General features: G+C 39.0%; 1 protein-coding gene across 30 annotated transcripts in view; it reads right to left on the reverse strand.

Annotated features, from left to right (window-relative positions):
* Positions 1-26,908, reverse strand: part of DTNA (dystrobrevin alpha) — a 351,511-nt gene that overhangs the window by 30,792 nt on the left and 293,811 nt on the right. For 17 of the 30 annotated variants that reach the window (XM_038543520.1, XM_038543523.1, XM_038543521.1 and 14 more), the window contains 5 exons: positions 23,211-23,288; positions 22,559-22,651; positions 9,677-9,764; positions 6,451-6,548; positions 2,450-2,563 (listed from right to left, as the gene is read on the reverse strand). In XM_038543520.1, coding sequence (XP_038399448.1) covers positions 2,450-2,563; positions 6,451-6,548; positions 9,677-9,764; positions 22,559-22,651; positions 23,211-23,288 — 471 coding nt within the window. The remainder of the gene's footprint in view (positions 1-2,449; positions 2,564-6,450; positions 6,549-9,676; positions 9,765-22,558; positions 22,652-23,210; positions 23,289-26,908) is intronic. The other 13 variants (XM_038543536.1, XM_038543537.1, XM_038543541.1 and 10 more) reach the window with 2 other exon arrangements.

The raw sequence follows: 26,908 nt of genomic DNA on the forward strand, positions 1-26,908 counted from the left end.
CAAAGGGTTCCCGTGGCTGATTCACATGGCCACCCCCTGATGTGAACCAAAGCCGAAGTAATTGTGCAAGAGGTCATTGTTCTGGTGTCTAAAATGACTGAAGAATAAAAGTTAGAATACTCAAAGGAGGTTTCTTAATCTGGGATGTCAGGGTATCTATAAAATCCCTAAACTGTATCAGTGCTTCGCACCAAATAACTGGTTTATAAGTATCTACAGGAATATGCAGGTGGAAGAAATGTGTTGAATATGGAGTCAAGCAAGCAAGTATGTTGGGATTTAGGTGTCTCAGGCCTCAGGCCTCTAGCCTCAGGTATGGGCCACTGTTTGACAGTGAGCACCCAAAATAAGTTTTGAAGTTTCTCACAGAGCCATACTCCTTAGCATAGTTTTGGGCTTCGCTGGGACTATGGAAGTGCCCACAAGTCAGGGCCAGGAGGGTAGTTAGAATTATCAGTCTATCCCAAGATAGCAATATCAAGAGGGAAGAAATATCAGTTGGAAAACTGTCATCAGTGATCAAGGAACATCAAGATGTTGTATTATCCAAACGGAACCAAATACTTTAGAAAGCAAATGCTGAGGGGATCTGATGAAAATATTTATAAGAAATTTCTAGTCATCATGCCTCCAACAGAGAATGGGACAATCAATGGAAGAGGTATAAAAAACATTTCAGGTGGAGACAAGGTACCTTGATGTGTAGATGAATGATGGCTCTATTTCCAAGTTGGTTTATTCAGTTATATTTCTGTGTACGTTAGCCTTGCAACTTGTGAGCCTGGAGGGCCCACATAATCCTATTAGGCAAGATTCTCTCAAGCAGGCATTTACTTTTACATGCCTTTGAGGATGATGATATGAAATATCAATTTTCCTTCTTTCCATTTTCATCCCTTCTGGGCGATGGTGTAGTAGGATGTGCAAGGATTTCAATATATCTCCCTGAAGGTAGGACCAGAGATTATATTGTTTGAAAAGGAAGGATTTCTATTTCTTCTGCTAAACTATTTTGTTATTTCAAAGTATGATGTGATCTTTTCACATCAAGCAGCTCCCACAAGTTACAGGTTCCATAACCCACCCACTTTGGTGGGTCTTCCATCTGGCCAGATACATAGGCCTGGAGAGAGTGAGAATGGAGCCTAGCTGAGAGCAAGCAGGGCCTGCAGGGTGTGTGTGCTGTGCTGTGGTGTCCAGATATTAGCATGTCTGAAGAGCAGGGTTGGGATGGAATCCTCAGAAACATCCATGGTAAAATCCACACAGAGCCATACAAAACTTGCTTAATTTAGTATTTTATATGGAAGAAGTAAACAGCACTCTAATTCTGACAAGGGTTTCTGAGAAGAAGCATCTGTACTTACTATAAAAAGCGTGCCTCAGAGTTAGGTATACCTGGAATGTACTTGGTACCCAAATCAGAAGATGGAAAGAAAATCATATTTGCTAACTGAAGGTGTCTTGTGAAATATGACATTTCAATGAGGCAATGTCTTTGAATTTATGCTTATGTTTCCTACACAAATAGGTTTGCGTATGTGCCATATTCAAGGCACTGTGCTGAGGCAGCCTGATGGGAAGCCCATGGCACCCATCCATTTGCACATGAGCACAGTGGGAGGCGCTGTGGTCCTCTGGCTACTCTCTACCTTTCTGAATCTGAGAAGTACACTGAAATTCAGGGGTAGAACCAGATGACCTTCTAGGGTCCTTTCAAACTCAAATATTTTACAGTGCCAGTCTAGATGACACCAGATGTTTTAATTCATTTGCAGAGCAAGAAGGGATGAAGTCTATTTTTTAAAGACCTGCATGTAAAGCTATTAGAGACTACGATTTAGAGAAAGTCAGACTCCTTTTTATAGGTTAAATAAAACTATGATGTTTATTTAGCTGTATACGTATGTTTGTTTTGTTGATCACTTGTATCATAAACTCGTTGTTGATGGTGCAAATAATAAGAAAGAGTTGAGTTCACATTTTTTCCAATGAGAGATTTTGTTTCTAAAGAGCACATTTCTCGGGATCCCTGGGTGGCGCAGTGGTTTGGCGCCTGCCTTTGGCCCAGGGCACGATCCTGGAGACCCGGGATCGAATCCCACATCGGGCTCCCGGTGCATGGAGTCTGCTTCTCCCTCTGCCTATGTCTCTGCCTCTCTCTCTCTCTCTGTCTCTCTGTGACTATCATAAATAAATAAAAATTAAAAAAAAAGAGCGCATTTCTCTTCTTTGTGTCAAATGAGAGAAGGAAATAGAAACGGCATCTCCTTGAGATCCCCAAATACCAGCAATTAGGTATGTGCTATTAAAATAAAAAAGAATAGCAAAAGCAAACATAAGTCAGTAGCTATGGCAGCTTAGCATTGTTTTCTGGTTAGATGCTGTTGGACTGTTTGAAGATCCCAGGCACTTGCATCCCCCAGAGGCCTTGGGCTCCCTCTCTTACCTGAGGAGCCGGAGCTCTGCCAGCAGAGTGGGGTTTTGCTGAGCCTTCTCTGGAGTGGGCTGAGAAGCTTGTTCATGTTCTAGCCGCAGCCTCTGGATCTCCTGTAAGATTTCTCTTGGGAGAGAGGAAGAGGATAAGAAACCAGGGTCAGTCAGCTTCCAGGATATCTAGGATACTCACATCTGGGCAGGGTGGTCCCATGTTTTGGAGCAGAAGAAGGGCTCACTAACCACCGGTGCTCACGGGGTATTGGCTGTGGCTAGATGGGCGCTGCTGGGCCGGGGGTGGCTGATGTCAGCTCTGAGATCTCAGCTCTGAGATCCAGTCAAACTCTGCATATGTTGTTGGAGCCATCAGGCTGAGTGTTCTTGCCAGGACCTCATAATCTCTCCAGTAAGTAATATAATGCTGCAGTAAAAGCGTGCTACTTAGGAGCAAGAATGTATCTTCCGATTATTTATGATCATGGTCTGATGCCAGGAATGCCTTGCAGCTACCAAGGAAGAGGTGCTTGGAGGGAAGATAAGGATAAATGGTGGTCATTTCACAAAACTAAATAACCCCATTCTCTCACCAGAAATGAGATTCCTTTCACTGAATTTATCTGAGAAGCCCATGTTTAGGGAAAATTTCTTTTCCTTAACATTTTCAGCCTTAACAATGGATCTCAGTGAGGATAGCCTTTGAAGGAAAGTGCTTTTAAAAGAATTCACTGTAATTGACTGTATGACATAAGAGTGCACTTGGTGTGACCCCTGTCAGGGGTGAGACGTGTCAGTCTATTATTGATGTTGGAGCCTGGGCTGCCCTGCACTGAGGTGAATGTTAGGCCGGCCATAGAGGGTAGGTGACCTACGCAAGGCAAATTATCCCTAAATGAGTTAGAAGCCATTAAGCAAGGTGACAAGTCACATATTCTTGGGGGAGGGGTCAGTCTCCCATCCAGCAAAATGCACAAGAGACAGACAAAAATAAGAATAAAGCACCAAGGAATGGAAGGTGAACTTGGTGAGCAAGGGGATGGCTTTCCATCTGAAAGGCTGATTTACAACTGCCTGCTTCATAGACACACCAGAGTTGAGAAGCTAATTATCAGTCACTACCTCTTGTGGGTCTAGTGAGAAGACTGAACTATAATTCAATGGTTTTCCACCTTTTTCTGTCCCCCTTGATGTTCCATGGTGGAAGACTTTCTTTAAGAGAAATATTCTATGGAAATTCAATATATCAGATAGTTAAAAGGAAGCTGCTCTGGTGAAAGAAAGGGGGTGAGACCTGAGCCCTAAGCCCTCCCTCCCCACATCTTCAGGCACCTCAACAGAGCCCCTGCATCCCACAGAGCTCAGCCTGAAAAATCAGTAAGCTTGGATTTCAAACATCTCCTCCAGGGCTAACATCCTGATATTTTATGAATCCCGCTAACTCTCCTTGTTGATTTCCAATGACAGAACCATGATGTAGCATTTAGCCTAAGGAGGGAAAAGAGAGAAGCAGCTCTGATAAGGAAAATAATGGTAAGATATGTAAAGAGCATTGAGTACTTAGTCTCTACCCAGGAAACTATACTCTCTTCTCTCATCTTATTTTATTTAATCCTCATACAAATTATTTTATATGTGAGTACTGCTATTATCCATTTCACGAATAAGGAAATCAAAGCACAGGCCAGTTAAATGACTCACCTGAGCTCAGTAACAGTAGAAGTGATTTGAACTCAGGTTCAATGCTCATATGTATCTGACTCCCTCTGTCTTTGGTACTTGCTCTGACAGGTCTAGCCTATGCAGGCTGTGACTTATGCGATGTAATATAAAGAGTCCTGCTACTCCTAATACCAATCCCAACTGGCTCCTCCAAATGTGCTATGAGGAAGCATTATCTACTAAGATGATTGCTAGAATGTCCACAAATCACCTAGGGTAATCATAAAGTGAAATGAGGAACTCTGTCCTCCTCTGAAGCTCAGAGATCTGATTAGTGAGTTGTCACCTTAGAGATCATGGGATCCCTGGGGTGAATTCCCATGATGCAGGAATGTGACCTGGATAAGCTTCCAGGACATGATTCTGGGATCTTTGGAGGGCATGAGGCCTCTGGTTTAGAGAAATGTGTTCAGGATGGACTAGATGCTCTTCAGGCATGGGGTGGGGAACTCTATGCACCATGAAAGGACTAAGGGACAGGATGAACTTCTCTTTCTGCCCTCTGTTCTCACTCCTATTTTTTAATTCTTCCTCTGGTCCTAACACATGCATTCAGAGGGTACAATATCCAGAAACGTCTTGGAAACAAGCAGTAAGAGGGGTAAGCACAGGACAGCTGGGGCCATTAGGACATTCATGGTGCTTCTCGCTGATTCTGGAATCCTCCATGGAGGCAGATATCCCTGGGGTATTTCCTTAAGGGGAATCTTGATTTCTCCTCATCCTGAGTGGAAGCAGAGGATTGGAGAGGAAAATAAGGTGCTTGGAGAGATAAGAGAGCATGTGAACACCACAACCAAGATAAGATATTTGTGGGCTTGGGAGTTTCACTTTAGTCTTTCTTTCCTTCTAAGAATGTGAAAATGTGCCAACCAAGTTTGAACCTTCCTTTTAATTTTTGTCCATGGAACTTTAAAAAATACTTTCACCATTTATCCCCAAATTCTCAGGTCAAACTCTATAGGCAGGAAACAAAGATTACAACCTTGTCGTCTTTCAGGTAGATCTCAGAAGTGACATCAGTGTCTAAAAATAGGATCCAGTGGTAAGATATTTTGGTGATCTTCTAAGAAATATAGAACATACAAGTTGCTCCCATGGTGGACTTACTCAGTATTGAGTTTGAGATCTAACTCCACTATTTATTATTTTCTCACTCAGTATATATTTACTGAGCTTATACAACATCCTAACCTAATGGTTCTGGAACCCAGGGACCATTTGGCATGACCTCTGTACTCAAAGAATTTACACTTCAGTCAGAGGAGACAAACAATACAAAGAAAGGAAATACATAGATGCAATTATTTGATGGTGATATCACTATCAAACAATGGCATCATAATCTAATCTCTCTCTCTCTCTCCTCCCCCCCCCCCCCCCCCACACACACAGGGAGTTGTGATAGAGAGGTTCTTGATGTAGGAGGTTGTGGGCAAGAGTAGATGGTTGGTTTTATGAGCTGAGACCTGAATGATGAGAAGGACTCATCCATGCAGAGACTGTAAGGAAGAGCTCTCTAGGCTGACAGAGCAGAGTACAGAGGCTGTAAAGAAAGAAAGAAGCAGGTACGTCATAAGCTGGGTTTGCTGAGGCTGGAAAGGTAGGCAGGAATAAGGCCAGGTCACACCTTGCAGGCCATGGTAAGAAAGGTGGGTTTTAGTTAAAGTGTGATGGTTTTAGTCAGACCCTCTGATGGGTTTTGAACAAAAAATAACCTGATAATGACTTGTGTTTTATACAGTGAGAGTGACAGGTTGGGTTGGTGGTAATGGCAGAAACGGAGTGGACAGTTTGGGATATACTGTGATGGTCAGTTGTGAATCAGTCTGTGCTGAATAAAGAAAAGCCTGCCAATGGACTGGGCATGGAGGTGTTTGGCTTGAACAACTGGGGGTCAATGGTGTCAATCCAAATGCCTCTTTTAGCCAGGGGTCCTTACAAGGACCTTCCCTAAAGAGCCTTCCATTTGTCTCTGGATGGCACTCAGGAGGGCCCTCCTGTATGCGCCAGCTCCTGAACAAAAGCAAGCATGTGAGTACAAGGGAAATGAGGCTGTCTAGAGAGAGAGCATTGACTGTACCGAGAGCTCAGAACTGTATATATACTGTCACATGAAGCTTTCAAAGATCTAAAATGTAAAGAAGCCTGCTTTTTTAGAAGCAACATCACTGACTAAAGATACCATCCTTTAAATATACACAGAGCTGAAAAACCTGGATATTTTAAAGCAAAATTACAAGCTTTCAGTGAACACATACTCTGATAAAAAATGCCAGCATGTCTAAAAAGCCTTACCTGTTCTTGTTTTCTAGCTCTGCAATCAGCTGCCTCTGTTGCTTATTTGCATCAATGGTGAAAGAGATGTCAGGAGCACTTCTCTGCTGAGTCGGCTGCTGTAAAACATGTGGTTTATGCTATTAAACATTGGGAATGTGCTTAAGAAGACGGGGAATCATGAGATATGAGGACATGAAAGAAAAAACTATTTCTATCAAAAAAGAAAAGTAAATACATGAAATTGCCATTCATCTCTTAAGGACCAACCTTTCTGAATCTGGAGGACACCTCTGCAGTGAAAAGCAGAATAGAATTCTTTGGCAGGCAAATAGACAAAGCACAGAAAAAAGTTTTGTAGCTTTCTTTTTTTTAATTTAATTTTTTAAAAAATTATTTATTTATTTATTTGAGAGAGAGAGAGAGAGTGCGCACAGGTGCAGGGGTGGGGAGGGGCAGAAGGAGAAGAAGAATCCCAAGCAGAGTCCCCACTGAGTGTATCAGGCTCCATCTCATGACTCTGAGATTAGGACCTGAGCTGAAACTAAAAGTTGGGTGCTTAACTGAGGGAGCCCCCCACAGGCATGCTTTCTTCTTCTTTTTTTTAAAGATGTTTTTGAGAGAGAGTGAAAGAGAGAGAGAACAAGTGGGTGGAGGGGCAGAGGGAGAGAGATTCTCAGACAGACTTACTTAATCAGTGCCAATTTTAAAAGCTTGACTTTCTTTTTTTCTTTTTTAAGATTTTATTTATTTATTCATGAGAGACAGAGAGAGAGAGGCAGAGACACAGGCAGAGGGAGAAGCTGAGCAGGGAGCCTGACTCAGGGCTTGATTCTGTAACCATAAGATCATGACCTGAGCTGAAATCAAATGTCTGATGCCCAATCAACTGAGTCACCCAGGTGCCCTCATTTTGTAGCTTTCTGACTTGAAGTCTTTGGGATCTATTTCATGCTTGTGCTGTCTCCATTGCTACAGTTCTCTCAGTATACAGGTGGGTGTAAAAAGTACTTCCCCATTGAGACAACTCTCTAAAATTACTGTTCAGTCACTCTAATGCACAACTAAAAATTTCATAGTTTTAAAATCATAGTTAATACGATTTTCTTTCCTTTTTTTGGTCAACACACTTTTATTTTATTTTTTAATTTTATTATTTATTCATGAGAGAGAGAGAGGGAGAGAGGCAGAGACACAGGCAGAGGGAGAAGCAGGCTCCATGCAGGGAGCCCGATGTGGGACTCCATCCCAGGTCTCCAGGATCACTGGGTGAAGGTGGCGCTAAACCGCTGAGCCACCTGGGCTGCCCTGATCAACACACTTTTAGCATTTAATTTTACATTGATGGATATATACATCCTTCCCCCACATTCATGCCATACCACTCATCACTCCTGATCATGGCAGCCAGCTTTAAGAACTGGTATATATGCAGTCATAGCTTTTGCTATATATATGTGTGTGTGTGTATATATATATATAAATATACACACACACACACACACATAAAAGTATGGGTATATGATTACATATGTATATACATATGTATATTTATATGTGTATTTTTGTTGTAAAATCAAAGTACTATTATTTTATTTTATTTTATTTTTATTTTTTTAAAGATTTTGTTTATTTATTCATGATAAGTCACACAGAGAGAGAGAGAGAGAGAGAGGCAGAGACACAGGCAGAGGGAGAAGCAGGCTCCAGGCTCCGGGAGCCGGATGTGGGATTCAATTCCGGGTCTCCAGGATCGCGCCCTGGGCCAAAGGCAGGCACCAAACCGCTGCGCCACCCAGGGATCCCAAAAGTACTATTATTTTATTAAGTGAGTTCTTTTATACAATATCAACATTTCTTATAATTATAAGAATTTTTTTATAACAGAGATGGACTGTTTTTCAGATTTCCATAAAAGAGTCAACTTTTATATATATGTATATTTACATATGTATATACATGTAATCACTGTATTTATATATGTGTGTGTATGCATGTGTGTTTAATGAAGGTTTTTAAATTTTTTAAATTTTTAATTTATTTTTTAATTTTTAATTTTTATTTATTTATTTTTTGTTTAATGAAGGTTTAATCTGTCATTGTCTTATAAAAATAGGATCAGATTATGCATAGTTCCCTGCCCCTTTCTTTCTTTGCTCTACAGTACATTATAGAAATTCCTCAATTGGTTTTTAAACAACTTTTAAAAAATCACAATCTTTCACTAAAGAAAGCTAAGCTTTGGGGCACCTGGGGCACTCAGTGGTTTAATGTCTGTCTGCCTTTGGCTCAGGGCATGATCCTGGGGTCCTGGGATTGAGTCCTGCATCAGGCTCCCTGTGAAGAGCCTGCTTCTCCCTCTGCCTGTGTCTCTGCCTCTCTCTCTCTCATGAATAAATAAATAAAATCTTAAAAAAAGAAAAAAAGAAAGTCAAGCTTTTAAAATTGGCACTGATTAAGTAAGCCCACGAAGATAGGGAAAAACCTCAGCCTGCTGTTTGATGTTCAGATACATGACTGGAGGAAAGGGTAAGCTTGGTCAATGTCTGGTTTTTCTAAAGCTTTTCTATGATTTTTTTAATTAACATTTCTTTTAACAAAGAAATGATCTGTGTTGTTAATGAAGAGATTTGAGGGCCTAGGTTTTATGTCTTAAATGGCCTCCTGTAGCTTTGACCTATGATCCAGGTTTTCCCTCTGATTTCTTTTTCTTTCTTTTTTTTTTTTTTTTAAAGATTTTATTTATTTATTCATGAGAGAGACTGAGGTAGAGACATAGGCAGAGGGAGAAGCAGGCTCCCCATGGGGAGCCCCATGCTGGACTCGATCCCAGAACCTCGGGATCACGCCCTGAGCCAAGGCAGATGCTCAACCACTGAGCGGCCCAGATGCCCCTCCCTCTGATTTCATTACATACTTTTTTGTTTCTCTTATCTATTATACATTGATAAAAGCAGAAACTTATCTGAGTCAGTAATGGATTTGGGTCATTGCGTTGCCCTTTCTATTAACTTATCAGGAATTACCCAGAAAAATCAGGTGTTGGGCTGGTGCAATAGTGTTGGAACAGAATATCTGAAACTATGATTTCTGTCCCACCAGAACCATAGCTGGAAAGTGACGAATGGAAGGCTCGTATCTAGGTCCTGCAGGCCATCCAGCAACACCTCCTCGGCCCTGCTGTTGTAGCATCGACCCTGAGGGTAACAGTGAACATGAATGACAGCCTCTCACTCAAACTACTTACAGACGAAGTGGACTCTGCTGCCAGTCTTGCCGCGTACCTGGCGATCAGCCTGTGTTCTTCATCAAGCCGGTTTGAACTCTCAAGCATACTATGGAGCACAGAGCAAGAAGGAGACTGTTAGGCAGTGCAGAAGATTGATGTGTTCATATCACTGCCAAGGGGGTTTGCTATTTCAATTTTTCGGTGCAAAAATTTGAAAGTTATACAAAACTCTGTTAGGTTAATGATCTCAGACTTGGATTCATGACATGATCTAATATGTGGCCGGGAAGTTTCATTAATAAATACTGTCTTCAGTTGATTCAATGTCTTGCTAAGAAAACTCCAAAGAAGAGTGACTTTTCTCATCAATATGTCTGATGAAAGAATACTTTTTCTTTAATTTTATTGCCCATAACATTTTTATTTATGTATTAGAAAATATTGAAGCAAGATGCAAAAAATCCCCAATTATGAAGCACCTGGGTGGCTCAGTTGGCTAAGTGTCCAACTCTTGATCTCAGCTCAGATCTTGATCTCAGGGTTGTGAGTTAGAGCCCCACGCTGGGCATGGAGCTTGCTTAACAACACCAACACCAACACCAACACAACAATTGTGGTCAGCCTTCAGTGATCAGCACCTCCTGGTATTCACATTTGTGTATAATCCTCTTCCTTTAGTATGAACTGGCCTCATTGGCTTGCCTTTTTTTTTTTTATTTTAATTTCATTAGTTTTTTTTTTTTTTCATTAGTTTCTTTTTTAAGAAATTATTTAAATTTAAGTATAATACATATAATGTACTATTGGTTTCAGAGGTAGAGGTCAGTGATTCAGGAGTCTTTTTTTTTTTTTTTCAGGAGTCTTATATAATACCCAGCGCTCATTACCATCACATGCCCTCCTTAATGTCCAACATCCAGTTACTCTGTCCCTCACCCCCTCACCTCCTGACTGGCATGCTTTTAATGAATAGAATAGAGCAGAAGTAATGGAATGTCACTTCCAAGATTAGGCTATAAAAAACACTGTGGTTTCCATCTTGAGTGGTTTCTCTATCTTGAGTTCATTGGATTCCTTGCTCTATGGGAAGCTAACTGCCATGTCATAAGGCAGCCTGTGGAAAGGCCCATGTGATAAGGAACTGAAGCTAGCCAATAATAACCTTGTGAATGAAAACTCACAGGTAGAGCCTTTAGATAAGATAGCAGCCCCAGCCAACAGCTTGATGGCAATGACAACCTTGTGAAAATCCTTGAGACACAGGTACCTAGCTGGATTCCTGACCCACTGTGGGATAGTAAATATTTGTTCCTTTAAGCTGCTAAGCCTTTGGGTAATTTGTCATATGGCAATAGATAACTAATACAAATTGTTATCTATAATATTACTACTCAGGTAACTTTCTATTTTATATTTATTTCTAGAAAAATGGAATTATTGCAGTGGCTTCTAATGACATTAATGGAAATTGTTTACTGTCTTGTATAATTACAGAAATTGTTATTACTAGAATAAGAATGATCTGAGTCCCTAAAAAACTAAAGCAAATAGAAGCATTATCAACTCTCCCATATTTCAGGAGGATCTTCATTCAAGACTAAGTTTTGCATGCAATTAAAACAATTGTATGAGAAACATACCAGTAACATCAGTCCTGTTAACAGACTAATCGATTATAGTTTGGTTTATCTATTATTGGGTCAGAATTAAGATTAGAAACTACTTTCCCTCATCCCTGAATATATTCTCCTCCATTTATATTTCCTACCTGTTATTCTTAAGCTGTTTCTTAAAGACAAAAAAATCAATACTTATGATTATACACTGAAAGTAATACACTTCTATGCCAATATTAAGTTTGTAAGAGTTATCCATTGCAAAAACTTAAATCCATATAGAGTAATATACACTTATTATTTCTATGTGTATTTACATATAAGGTAAATATGCAACATAGTCTTTTAACCTTTGTTCTAAAGTGAGAAGATGAGTGCAAATCATTATGTGCTTCCAGAGTATTAGCTATGTCACTTCCAAATAGCTCTTCCCTGGCTGGCTGAATCCATTATTCAACCATTTTTTTCTTGTCATTCAGAAAACATTCCTGTCTCCATCATCTCTGCTCCTAGTCTACACTCCTCACATATGGAATCTCTACTCGTTTTTATTCTGAATACTTCCACTATAGATTTAGCTCTTTTCTCTGGGCTGAAATAACTACCTAGAATATTCCTGAATATTTATATTTACTAAGTCACTTCTCCATCCTCAGAAAAAGTCTTCTCTTCCCTTTTTGCCCATGTGAGATAATGCATGTAAAACACATCAAGTTAGTATAATGCCTAGAATACATTAAGTGCTCAAAAGTCAGTTAATTATTGTTATTTTGCCTCTTAAGTAACCTGTTCAGATTCACTAATGATCCATGTCTCCTTCAGAATGTCATCTCCCATCCAACAACCATGTAGAGTAGGGCTTCTCAAACTTTACTGTATATACTTATCACTTAGGGATCTTATAAAAATGTAGTTTTCATCTGTAGTTGGGGGGTGATGGGGTAGGTTGTGGGAGGCAAAACCTAAGAATCTGCATTCCTAAGGAAGCTTCTCAGATATGTTGATACTGCTGGTCAAAGGACAACCATGAGTTGGCAAGGGTTTAGAAGATCCTGAAAATAAAATGGAAAACCTAAACACATGAAATAAATCCTAAATGCAAACCATATAAAAGAAATAATGAGTATTGAACTTATATCCATGTAGCATGTATGATATTTTATAAACATTCCTCAATGTTTATAAGAAAGTCTAGGTTTCCAGGCTCAAATCCATGTGGTATAATCCTCATAGATTGAGATCTCAATCAGCATAGAAAAGACTTGGAGTAAGAAAATAACTGTAATAGCAAAAGGAGTTAGTTCTAGAGAATTGATGCTTTAAAGCAGATGTTTGTCTCTAAGACACAATGTCTGCACTCTGTAATGGTTAAAATAATAACTGAATTACATTACTTGTTACAGCTTTAATAAGAAAAAAGTTATACTCTCTTCACTTTATTTATTATTTTTTTAATTAAAGATTTTATTTATTTATTCATGAGAGGCACAAAGAGAGAGACAGAGAGACAGAAAGACAGAGAGACAGGGAGAGGGAGAAGCAGGCTCCATGCAGGGAGCCTGACATGGGACTCGATCCTGGGTCTCCAGGACCACACCCTGGGCTGAAGGCAGCACTAAACTGCTGAGCCACCGGGCTGTCTCTTCACTTTAAACATAACACTACTCACAAAAAATAATTTAATTTTAATATGCTTATCATTTCTGGCTGGTATTAGAAATAATATGCCTAATTCAGCACAGTTTATGTAGACAACAGGGCCCATTGCTCTAAGCCAAGGGCAAAGATCAATTTGCAAGAAAGTGACTTTGTCAAAAACATTTGTGAGTGTTTTGATAAATAAATAATAAAAAGCTTGATAAAAAATCTCATGATAAAAGTGTCTTTTATCATGAATGACCAGCAAGTATAAATAATATAAAGGTTACATAAAAAAAAGCCTCTTGGAGATGTAAGACGTGAAGTTATGGGATCCTGTCTGGTAAGCTATAACTCATACTTCCATGCCTTTCCTCCCCCAGCCCTGAGTGAATGAGGGGTGGAGTGATATATTACCCCTTTGTGCACACAAACGATTTATGAGTCCACATGTGCCATTTCAGTATGTTCAAATTATACAAGGGTGAATGAGGCATTCCTCTGATAAATTCCATTATTTCAAGACTTCAATTACAAATAGTTGAAAATGAATGGCCAATAATCCCTAAATCATTAAAGAAATACCAATTCCAACACTTTCTTCATCTCTGGCTATTCATTTCAAGACTTTATAATCAGTAATCTTGCTACAAGACCATGATGAATTAAAAAGTGGCTGCTGTGTAGACTGCATTTCAGAGTGGGGAAATCTATTATTTTGAAAGCTCTCAGCTTCCTACCTTAAATGCATAGCCTGTGTGTGTGTGTTGCTAGTGAGTTCAAATTGGCATTCTAGGAAACTCAAGTGGCCTCAGCTGAGGTAGGGCTTGCTAAATTGTGATTGTTCCCAGATTTCTGGGAACCTAGGGTGTGTTCACATTTCTCTGGTTTCTCTGCAAAACGGCTCTGACTTCCCAGGTGGGACAGTCAAGCAAATAATGTGGAAAGGAGAGCAGAAACTCATCCATGTTTTCTCTTGATATTTTTCCATTTGTATGACTGGGTGAAAGGAATTTTTATCAGTATAGATTTATTTTTAAGGTCATTAAGTCTCCTGCATTACCCTTTGATTAAAAAGCAAACAACAAAGAGGAGGATTACTACCTGAGAAGATATTGTGAGTTGCAATGAAGTGCAGAGTTACTCTATTAGGTGATTTCCTGCCTTTTGCAGTTGGTTGAGAGCAAAATGCTCTAGGAATAGAGCCTGCTCAGGCCTTCAGGAGTTAGTGAACAGAAGAGTCAGGGTAGAAGGGAGCAAAGTGATTCTGAGGCCCAGGACATGATTTTATGGGACTGAAGAATGCAGAGGGGAATGAACTAACTATCAAAGCTTCAGAGACACCTGGGTGGCTCAGTGGTAGAGTGTCTGCCTTCAGCTCAGGGTATGATCCCAGGATCCTGGATTGAGTCTTATATCAGGCCTCTCCGCAGGGAGCCTGCTTCTCCCTCTGCCTATGTCTCTGCCTCTCTCTGTGTGTGTATGTCTCTCATGAACAAATAAATAAAATTAAAAAAAAAAAAAGCTTCAACTGTTGGCTCTTGAATGACTGGTTTAAAAGAGAAAGAGAGGAAATATGAAATGGCAATCTTCCTGGATAATAATAATAAAACTTTTCATAATAAGGCATCTCTATAGGAATGCCTTCAAACTCCTTTATCAAGACTTTACCAACTTGCTATGTTCTAACACCAAGGCCACGTGTTCTACTTTCTTCAAACTCACAAATTCTTTTGTTTTCTTCTACTCCAACGGTCACTCATGTGCTCCAGGCCACTGTCATCTTATCCAGAATTCATGTAAAGCCTTCTCAACAGGTTCCTCTCCTTTTAGACTTATTCTTCCTTCCAGTTCATTTTGTATCCTGTAGTCAGTGATCTTTTAAAAATGAATTTGGCTCTAACTTTCCTATGCATCAAATCCTCCAGTGGGTTCTCATTTTTCAAACTCCTACATAAGACTTCTAAAGTCCTGCATAATCTAGTGTCACCCTTCACCTCTGGGACTCCAGCAGCCCTAGCCTTAGTCAAGGAGAAGTTCCACATTTTCTGTCTGCTCTGAACAAAACAATCTCGCTGTCCCCTCCATCCACTGCCACTTGGCCGATTCCTCTTCACTCAGCTGTTGGCTTAGCTGCCATTTCCCACTTTTATCGCTGACCCTCACCTCCGAGCTCTAAATTTGGGTTTGTTGTTCCTCATATAGTCCATGGCTTTGTTGTCTGCCCTTATGGTCCCTGCTACCCTTGCCTTTTCACTTGTCTTTCTCCTTTACTATGCTGTAGCTTTTTTGAGGAAAGAAGGGTTTAATCTTTTCACCATTAGATCATGAGTGTTTAGCACAGTGCTTGGAACACAGCAGGAAATGCCTAAGCATTAGTGGGACAAAAGAACAAATATAGGTTAGCTCTCTTTGGCTTGCAGTGTCATGGACTCTGGCCCACGTCTTCTATACCCTTCTTGGCTCTGCATGCATCCTCAACACTGAGAAAATCAGAAGGGTACAGATAAAGCACAGCACTTTAAAACTAGCCATGCTGTCTAAAATCCAACAGAATCAATTCACATTTGGCAGAGTGAAAATCAAGATGCACTCAACCGTAGCATGTGGATTTTTTATGTGTTTTCTCCAGGCACTAAAGTTCACAGAAATGTCATTTTACTCTTCCATATATATCAACATCAGATCTTCCCCACCTGCAATCATGGCAAATTCTCTTTGGTTCACGTTTTATTGTAGTTGTTATTTTAAAGATTAGGAAAGCAGATGGTATCTGAAAAAGGTAAGCTCTCCTTCAGAAGAAATGCTTATTCTTAGGGATGAATATGGGTAGGAATGTTATCTAAGAGTGGGTGCAAACTGGGACTGGATCATTTCTGAATTAAAACCTCAGCCCTCTTAGTTACTAGCTGTGTGACTTTGGGCAAATCACTTAACCTCTGGGTGCTTCAGTTCTCTTATCTATAATACAGGGATACGCACAGTGATAACATACCTCCTGGTGTGTTGGGAGGATTATTATGTAGTATTTAGAGCAGTGGCAGGGCACATGGTGAGACTCCATGGGAGTATTCTTTTTACTTTTACCTCTTTTTTCTAAAGATTTATTTTAATTAATTGATTTATTAAAAGATTTTATTTATTTGTTTGACAGAGAGAGAGAAAGAGAGAGAGAGGGAGAGAGAGAACAAGCAGTGGGAGGGGCAGGCAGAGGGAGAGGGAGAAGCAGGCTCCCCACTGAGCAGGGAGCCTGATGCAGGGCTTGATCCTAGGACCCTAGGATCATGACCTGAGCTGAAGGCAGACGCTTAACTAACTGAGCCACCCAGGTGCCTCTATTTATTTATTTTAGAGAGAGATTGAGAGAGAGAGTGTGCATGAGCTGGGGGTGGGGAAATAGAATAGAAAAGAATCTAAAGCAGACACTGTGCTGGGTGTAGCACCTGACACAGAGCGTGATCTCACCACATAGAGATTATACCACATAGAGATTATGACCTGAGCAGAAGCAGACACTTAACCAACTGTGCTACCCAGGCACCCATACTTTTACCTCAAAAAAGCAGGTAACACTGTCTTGGTATAGCCATTTTTGTACTATTATCTCCTTATCTATAAATTAGCATTTTGCTCAAGAACATATGATTGGTTATGGGGTAGTATTCAAGGGTATACCAAAAAGAAGAAAGACCATTTAATTGAATCAATAAAGGATTTTACAGAAGTACTAGATGGACTTTACGTCTCCAATTTCCTAAACAAAGGGAGGAGTTAGCGAATAGCGACAGCCTTCTCTTCTTTCTCCAAAGCTGCATACTGCCATTCATTTTTTAATCAAACATCCTTTTCATACAATTTATTAAGCAGCATATGAGACCAGGGCCCACACTAAGTTCTTCATTTAAGCATATTTAAAGAAAACATACTCTAAAGTTCATTCACTTAACAATACCGATGAACATCTACGAGCTATCATTGTTTTCTACCATATTATAATGGACAGGTTTTATAATGAGATTTTAAAATCTACTTATTATATGCCTTTAATCCTATCCAAAATTAAGCGAGGAACAAATACCCACATGCCCAGTACCACACTAGCTAATTTGTGCCAAAAACCTCATCAGATTGGTAGTGACTCTCAATTTTCAGGGAAACTTAAAATGTATTAGAATCTATCACAGAGAAATGAACTCATCTTAAAGTCAATTTCTGATCTGAGTATGCAGAGTAAACCTATGTGGATACAATGCAGCCAATGTAGATATGTGCACTGGTGATGTGACATTTTTCAGATTCATATTTCCAGAGTTCTAAGGAAGTACTTTTCTCAGAAGTCTAGTTTTATAATGGAGACCCCTAAACATTTTACAAAAGAAAATGAGTAGTGTTAATAAGGAAATGAAAACGCATATAAAAGAGACACTTTCAGCGAGTGTAGGTAATCACTTCTTTTTTCTTTCAACTGGTTGCATTATATTTACATTTTCCAAATCAATCTTTGCTGAAAAGGGTCAAATTTTAGCGTACACATTACAAATATGGTGAGCATAGAGTTTGGTGGGTTTAGTGTTGAAATGGGTCATGTGTTGAATTGTGTATTTTCCAAAACTCATGTGTTGAAGCCCTAAGCCCCAGGACCTCAGAATGTGACCATATTTGGATAGAGGTTTTTTTTTTTTAAGATTTTATTTATTCATGGGAGACACAGAGATAGAGACAGAGACATAGGCAGAGGGAGAAGCAAGCTCCCTGCAGGGAGCCTGATGTGGGACTAGATCCTGGAACTCTGGGATCACGCCCTGAGCCCAAGGCAGATACTTAACCACTAAACCATCCAGGAGTCCCTGAAAAGAGAGTTTTTGAAGAGGTAATTAAGGTAAGGTGGTAAGGTGATAAGTATAGGGCACTAAGCCAACATGACTGGTATCCTTATAAGAAGCAGAAGAGAACTAGGGATGTTCATGCACAAAGAAAAGGCCCTGTGAGAACAAGGCAAGAAGGTGGCCATCTGTGGGCCAAGGAGAGAGACCTCAGGAGAAATGAGCTCTGCTGGCACCTTGGTCTTGGACTTCTAACCTCTGGATTGGCGAGAAAATAAATTTCTGTTGTCTAAGACACATGGTCTGTGGTATTTTGTTTTAGCAGCCCTAGCAAACTAATACAAAGTGGAAGAGATCAGAGAACATTAAAATTAAAAAAAAAATGTTTCCCAATATCACTGTTAGTTTTTTTTTGCCCTTCATCAATTGCTTTCTTCATGTCCGTGAATTGCTGCTGCTTGTCTTTATCCAGGTTTACTACCACTCTGTATGTCAAGCTTAATACTTTACTTTTTCATATACTTTATGCTCTTACACTAAATGTTCAATCTAATGGCTAATTTATGATAGGTGATTTTTTAAATAGTAAAAATACTTATTTTACTAGTAAAAAGATTTTCTGAGAACTCCTAACAATTTTGTTCAGGGTGAGAGGGAATTTTCTACCTATAGCACTATCAATGTTCCATCAACAGATATTTATTGTGCACCTACTGTGTGCCAGACACCATGTTAGGTGCCAGAGATATGGTAACTAACCGGTTAAGAGAGGCTTCCAGCTTCACAAAGAAGGCAGCTAAAAAACGAATCAACCAGACAACTGATCAACCAATGATTGCAGTTATGGTAAGAATGAAATAAATAGTATGTCATGACAGAAACTAGTCTGGGAGACCTACTTGAGGAGATGCCTTTAATCTGAGTTTGGAAGCCAGAGAAGTACCTTTACATACATGTAAAGGGAGCCAGTGCATGTGTGTGTGGCCAGAGAGAGCAAGGGTAAAGTGGGAAGAATGTTCCTGGCATAGAGAAGAACTAGTATCATGGTCTTGAGGCAGTTATAGAAAATGTTTTTAGGAATGATTAAAGTGGGTGCTGCTAAGTACTAAGATCGAGTGAGAGAAGCCAATGAGACTGGGGCTGAGATAGGACTAGGCAAGGGCTGGATCGTACACAGGCTTATAGGCCATGGCCAAGGGTTTAGGTTGTAAACCAAGTGCAGTGGGACTCTATTAAAGGGTGTTAAGCAGGCAAACCAATAAAAATGAGACCTCATATATGAAACGTAGAAATGGCATCAGATATATGGTTTCTTACTTGAGAAAAACATAAGCAGAACAAATTTTAATCTATTTATATGCGATCAGGGGTCTAATAACTAAGTGACAGTAATTCATCAAGACATGAAAGTATAGATAATATAGCCTTTAACTGCACTCTCTCCCTCCCTCACACACAAGGTCTTTTTCAGAGTTAAGAGCAGTATGCCAGAAACTTAAGAATATCATAAATATCAGGGATATAATTATGGGTAGAGTTGGAAGTTCTGGGCTTGTTTTAGTCGCCTGCCACAATTATCAACTACCAGCAAACCCAGCACTTGATAAGCTTTAGGGACAGGTGGAAAAAGCCCTTACCATTACATTTTGGTATCCCTTCTCCTCCATTGGAGAAGGTAGTTGAAAACCATTAAGGCTTTTAAGACTTTTTTTTTTTTTTTTTTTGGCTTTTAAGACTTCATTGAATTAGAAAGACAGCAGGAATTCTCCCTTGAGTGACAGCGAATTTATTTGGCTTATCTGACATCAGAACAAGCAAGGACACAGAAGTGTTTTTCTAATTTAGCAGTAGACTATTTACAAATGAGTCAGTTTCATTATGTTAAGTAGTTAATATGGAGAAAAGTCCCCCACACAGGGTTAATCAGGAGTATATATAAATAATTACAAAAACAAATATTTTAATCAAGAACAGCTATTGGGTTCCTGTTTGTAAACTATTTCATGAAGGGTGCACAGACAGGGAGTCTAAGAAACGGGATGGAATGTAGATGGGACCCAGTGTCAGAAGACTTGTGTGCAAGCTCTTGCTAGCATGTGACCTTGGATAAGTCTCTTAATGTGTCAGAGTTAGCATTCTTTTATCAGTGCAATTGAATTAATAATATCCAAACATATAGAGCCTTGGTGAACAAATAATGTATAAGAAAGGGCTCTGTGATTTTTGAAGCACTTCATAAATGTAGAATTTATTATTCATATCCTGGACGCCATGATGAGTTACAAGAGACTGAAGACAAAATTCTTGCTCTTTTGAAGATTGTAATTAAAATGGAAAATCACAATGCATAGACTAAATACAAAAATGGTAACATTAACAACCACCATTCCTATTACTAGTATGTGCTCAAAATCTTTGTTAAAATGAAATAAAAATAATGTAGTAGGATCTGCAATTTCAGGTAACAGATATATGGTAGATGCAGTGAGCAGTAGTGTCCAGAAAAGCTTTCTGGAGGGCATGGTTTATGTAGGTTTTATAACAGGCAATGTAGCATAGTGATTAGGGTTTTGGGGCCCAGTAGATAATGGTTAAAATTCCTGATCCACTGTTTCATAGCTATGTCACTGTGACAGAGTTATATAAATTCTGTAAATTGGTACCTTTACTTATCTATAAAATGGGGATGAATGTATTTACTCTATGGGCTTACTGTAAGGACTAGGGGAAATTAAAGTTTTTGCACGGTGCTCAACAGGAGGCATGTGCTTTAAAAAATTGGCAGCTTTTATGATTATTACCCTTCCATATCTCACCAGAGTTGAATGACAGTGAAGCATTATTAGCTATTATGATGACAGAGAAGGTAAGATAGCACTATACCACTTACATAATCATGGTAGGTATGGAGAATTGTTAGGATCTGATTCAATACAAAGGAAAGAGAAGAAAAGTGAGAAATTTAAAAGAGAAGTTAGAAAATTTTAGGAACAGAAAAAAGCATAGAGAAATATTGAGGGCAGCATCTATTAACAAGGCATCGACTTTGTTGATCAGTCTTAAATTCTGCTTTGTTTTAGAAATAAATATCACCTCTAGCTTTCATCAAATAGATGTGAGGTGTCTCTACTGAGACAGTTTTACTGTCTTAAGTGACCATCAAGTCAATACGATCAATCACTTCAGTAGGGAAAATGTTCATAGTGACAAACTGTGAGCTTTCTTCTTTGGAGATTTCTTTGTCACAAATTTAATTAAGAAAAGGTCAAAGAAGAGTGGTAGAAGAAACTGGAGTGTGCTCAGAATTATGGGGGAGAGGACACGATATGAGACCACAGCTTTGCCTTCAGACATGACTGAATGTATATTGACAATATTCTTCTTTGAGCATTGTCAATACATTTTTTTTTGGGAATTCAGTATTTAGTTCTGTTGTTTCAGCTACCATACAGCATTGAGGATCCAAACTCACTGGGAATCAGATTAAAGCAATCACTTTTCTCACTTGTAGTTTTGAGAGACTGAGAAGTAACAAAGAAGAGGAGTTGTTTGATCTATAAGTTTGGCAACTTTGAACAAAGAGGTGGGGTTAGCTGAAGAGAGCTTTTTATTTTTATCTTTGTCAAGTATAGGATATAGTATAAAATGAAACTAGTGTGCTGGCTACATTTTTTAAAAATACAAATTAAGATAAATATGTAATTACCAATAGACATTCATCAATGTATCATCTAAAATCATCTCATGTACTAATTTTGTAAGACTAGTTCTAGGCATCTGGAGCAGGAAATAGTCCAGAGAGGAAAGTTCTAGAAACAAAGAAGTGGCTAATAATACCAAGTGGTAAAGATGATGAGGACTGAGTAATGGCCATCATGTGTTTCAGGGATGCTTTTTGTGACATAGTAGGGGAAAGGAGGCCAGCTATTTTAAAGGCAATTTAACCCATGGGTTCACTTAACATTTATAATTGCAAAATAGAATAATCCATCAGCCCTTAGTTCACAGAAAGTTCGTTATTAAGCAAAATTCAAATATTTCTAAGGAACTGGGTTGCTAAATTTGTAAACACAGGAATCTAAACTAGGCTGAAATATATGATAAATACATAGTCTGTCCAGTTATTTTCATTCAAATTGCAAATATACATTTATTATCAAAGCCAAGTAACTTTAACCAAAGGGAGGAATCTCCTAGGTCACAATTAAAATAGAGAAAACCATTATGAATGCCTTTATCTGAATATACAGGGCTATCTGAACTCATACATTTAACACATCTAGAAGTAGGCTTTGCATATTCTGAGACTTGAAAGCAGGCTTTATGAGGATGGCTACTCAGAAATATTTGTCAGAGAAGAGTTGAAAGACAATTACTCCCACTGTTATCATTATGGAAATGATTTCCATAGTATGATCCCATCCCATCACTTTTCTTCCTTTCACTTTTATCTTAAGTTAATAGAGCATTGTCCTCCAAATCAGCCATGCCCTTGGAATAAGACAAATAATTTGCCATGGCACGGGTAACACAGAAGTGACAGGTGGGACCCAGAGTCCTGCACCCATTGAAGGCTAATATTTAGCATGGCATCCATTTACACAAGTTTTCCCCTCAGCTGTGATTAAATGAGGGTATGAATTCCATGGTACATGAATGGGAAGTATCTAAACTAACATCACAAAAGACGTCTTAACTGAATCAATTCAAAAGTGACTTAGTGACACTTGCGGCAACCATTTGCCCCTTTGCTGAGACTTTTTATCAAGGGATCAGACTGTTACCCTCTCTAAGGACAGTCAAGCAGCCAAATCTGCACTAACCATGATGGGTTGTTCCGGAGCCTGTTGACATACAACCCGATGAGAACATGTTCATCAGCTAGCCTGTCTGCCACATTCAGGCTGTATTGTATCCTGAAACAGGGCAGGAGGAAAGAAAGGGTGTTGGTAGGAGAGGTGGACAGAAATAAGTAGAGGAGGTGGGAGTGAGTTTGTGATAGAAAAGGCATTTAGAAAACCAAGCAGGTAGAGGAAAAATAAGTGATGTTCTATGAAAAATACCAGCAAAATCCAAGCAATGAAATACATGATTCCATTTCACTAATTAAAAAAAAATTTCCATTTAGGTAAAGCAACTTTTAAGAAAACAGATTCGCATTCTTCAAGCCACTAAAGCCAAGAAATTCATCTGTACAGTAAACACATTGATTGGGCTGCAAGCAAAGAGTAAGTATCCTTTGGAAAATCAAATCTGAAGTTTAGTCTTTAAAAAAATAAAAGGGAAATCAGAGAAAGTGAATAACACAGATGTGTCTACTCAAAATAACTACATGGTGCTGTTAGTGGGGTTATAATAGAGCTGCTTTTACCAAATCAAAGATGGTCTTTCAAACGTAAAGCATTTTTGACACAAGAAATCTCCATTTTTAGTTTAGTTAATTCAAGGTTCCAGTACACTCTGGCTTTAACTTACCCTTTTCCCTTCAGAAAAGCCGGAGCAGCCCTAGCCAGCAGTTTGTTCTGCTCTACTTCACTGTCCTTGGGAGGAGAGCTAGTTAATAAGATGGGAAAGCCAAGAAGAGCGTAAACACAGCAATGTATTCAAGAATAGAACTGGCTACAGAAACTCCCAAGTCTAGATCCAAGCTCCATTTGGACAGCTCTCTTGTTATTTTGAAAGGTTCCAGATGTTTTCAGATTTCCACAGAGTTGAACTAGAAGTAGAAACCTGGCCTGAGAACCATAAATGCAATTACACACGCCTCCATGATCCTCGATTTGACCTCGCTATTTGCTTAACAAATAGATTGCATATGCCTGGACATAATGAAAATTCATTCAACATTCATTACAGACTATCATGTAAACAGTTCAACAGTTCATGAAGTGCTGCCAGCCTTTAGATCCCACTCAAAGGGTATACTTCTCCAGCTTTCCCTTATATTTTCCAACTTTCTGAGTTGAATAGAGACTTGAAAATTACCTAGAGACTGTGGTCATATTAGAAGTGCTTTACTACTCAGGCACAAGTCACCTGACCTTTGCTGAGAAGCTGCAAAGAAAAGTTTCAGAGAAACAGAAATAAACCTTTGAGCCTTATAAATATATATTCATATTCCCCATATATATAACCTGTAAGTAGAGTCCTATCAATATAGCAAATTCTTATCATTTTGGGTTCATTATGAGAAACACTCATTTAGTAATTTAAATGATAGTTTTAAAAGTTTAAAGTGTAGTTTTATTAAGTGATAAATAGAAATAATAATTAATAAAGTGTGGCCAAGCCAAAGTCAACCAAGATCTATTAAGCATGCTTCATTGGCAATATGGTATTGATTCTTAGTAATCCAACTGTACTTGTAATGTGCTTAAAGGGAGCTGAAGAATTTGCCCTGTAACACTGGTGGGCTGAAAACTAGCCTCCTATCTTTTTCATGGAGAATACAAAAATTAACTTTCTGACTTTGATGACCAAATCTTTAATTTTCTGGGGTTGAAATTATGAAGTTTTACCACAAACTTTCCCAGCTTTTCAACAAGTTCTAAATGTATGCATGTATTAAGATGGCTTATAAAGTAGTTAAAATCTTAAAAACTTCAAGTTTTATGGATTCACTACAAAGTATCACTCCTATAGACCATGAAGTACAAAGAAAATGCAAATGTGTAAACCAACGTGTCACATTAGGATTATGCACTTTGTAACTAGAATTCTTTTTTTATAATTGTATATACTATGATATGACTTAAGTAGTGAGGTCCTCTGGCAAACTTAAAATCAAATTTGATTTATAAAGAAAATGTCTAGTAGAGAGCAGGCACTCATGTTTGTTGAATATATGATCTCACTTAGCTTTTCAGGAATAGATCTATCACTTGAAGAGTACAACTGCTCACAAATGAAATCGACTTTAAAGATGAAATGATTAATGTTTTTAGGAGAATTTAACTTCTTGATGCACATAATTTTTTTTCAGCATACTGATCTTCACTTTCTGAGATAACGAAGCTGCCTATCAGGACGAAATAGCTACCTTAAGCCATCATAGTTGTTATTTTCCTATCTCGTCCTACCAAAACAGCATTCCAAGCCTTGTCTCCTGAAGCATACCGCTCTATATTCATTATCCACTAACTACAGTCTCTTTGCTGCCCAATTAGCACCTCTTCCCTTTTTTTTTTAAAATAACTCAAGATAGATGTACCTATTCTATAATTGATTTCAGATCCCTACAAAACCAATCAAAGCATGGTGTGAAATAACAATGATTCTTCCCTTCAAACTTAACTGTTTCCCTGCCTTGTTATCCATTTTTTCCCTCAAATCTCAGAAATTGTGGTGGTATTTGATTCCTTAAATTAAAAGCCTAATAATTATGCAGGCATAACCTCTGGTGCTGAATGTAGAAGAAGAAATAAAGGATTAGTAGAGAAAAAAAAAAAAACACAAAAGGATCAACTATGAGGATGTGTTTGCTACCAATTACACCAGAGAGGTCTTTGAGGAGGAAGGTGATGTGTCAGCAAAGTCCCTGGAGAGCATTTTGCTACTCAGTCACTGACAAGCACTAGCAATGGAGGAGTCCTGCTCACTTCAGGAAGGGAACAGTGGCCCAGATTTTCCCTTGGTGGCCTTCTTCTTTTTCTCCCAATTCTTTGGGCCCCCTTTTCCTTCCTCTTCTCCACTTGCCTGTCTTTCCTCTCTTCTTCTTCTTCCTTCTTCTTCCCAAATCCTTTTCTCCTTCAGAGGGAAGAGGAGCAGACATTCTATCTGTACACATTTCTTTTCATTTGGTTGTCATTTTCTCTGCCTTGGCCCTTGCCAATGTTGGTTTGAAGAAATCATTTAAGTTCTTTTATGTTCCGTCTGCCTCCCACATGAATTCCTGGGAAAACCAGTTCTTGGAAAAAACGGAAATTACACTCTCTGCATCTATGAGTTTGTGGAAATACACTATTTGCTACAGCTCTTAGTATCTAGTGCCAAGAGCATTTCTGACTTTTGGTACTCCCTGTCCACATAGTTTCTGTACTTCCCAGAACTAGTTTCAAATTCTTTTCCTCATCATTTATTTCTGGGAAGCCAAAAATATGACCATGTATAGAGGAAGCCAAGTTCATGATGAAGACAAGAATGGATCAAAATGAAATATATCAAGAACTTATGGAGTTGACAGGGGAGGCAGTTTTCACTTAAAACTTGGGTCTATAAAGACTTTTCTTTTTAAGATTTTATTTATTCATAAAGACACACACACAGAGAGGCAGAGACACAGGCAGAGGGAGAAGCAGGCCCCACACAGGGAGCCTGATGTGGGACTCCATTCCAGGGTCCCCAGGATCACACCCCAGGCTGCAGGTGGCGCTAAACTGCTGTGCCACTGGGGCTGCCCCTATAAAGACTTTTCATGTTAAGGTATCTTCACTAGATTTTTTTGTGCCTCCTGAGAAGCTTGAAGAAGGAAAGCAAAATGAAAGTCTTTTCTCCTGAGTTGTGAGATAGTAACAATATGTAGTTTATTATCATTTCTTCGAAGCAACATACACTCACGATACTTTATAGAATACATTAAATTTTTAAATTTTCATTTGGTAGCTTGGTCATTTGTGTAGAGAAGTTAGGTGGTATTTCAAATTCGTTGTGGGCTTTGGGATCAGGCACATGGGAACCTAGATTCCTCCCAAAAAATGACACTTCTGCTATGGCAATGTGCCAGAATGCAACAATGGCTTGCACATAACTCCAGCTGTAAAAGCCTCCCCTTCTTCTGCAAGTTTGTTCTCAAATCAAAATGTGTTCTTCCTTTTACTCTGAAGCTGGGAACTACTTGGGGCTCCTCCTGACCATGTGTGATAAATCTTTTCTAAGTTGATTCCCAGGGAAAAGGAGGGTCATCATCTCTAAAACTGTATGTACACATAGGTTGTTTTCTTACTGATTTTTCCCCACTAGGTCCTTGTCATTATATAAGTTCATTTCTCTTGCACACATACTAACATTAATGGGTGTGGTGACAGTCACACTCCAAAGGGGATGACAAGGTAAATTTTGAAGTTTATGTGTTCTGCTGAAAGAAAAGAGGCAGGAAAATATTCCTCTAGATTTTTTCTTCTAAAAGATTCTCTATGTTCTCATCAATTCTTTTTTAGACCTCTGGAAAATAGCAA

This window comes from Canis lupus, chromosome 7 (assembly GCF_011100685.1).
Source record: "Canis lupus familiaris isolate Mischka breed German Shepherd chromosome 7, alternate assembly UU_Cfam_GSD_1.0, whole genome shotgun sequence".
Taxonomy (NCBI): Eukaryota; Metazoa; Chordata; class Mammalia; order Carnivora; family Canidae; genus Canis; species Canis lupus.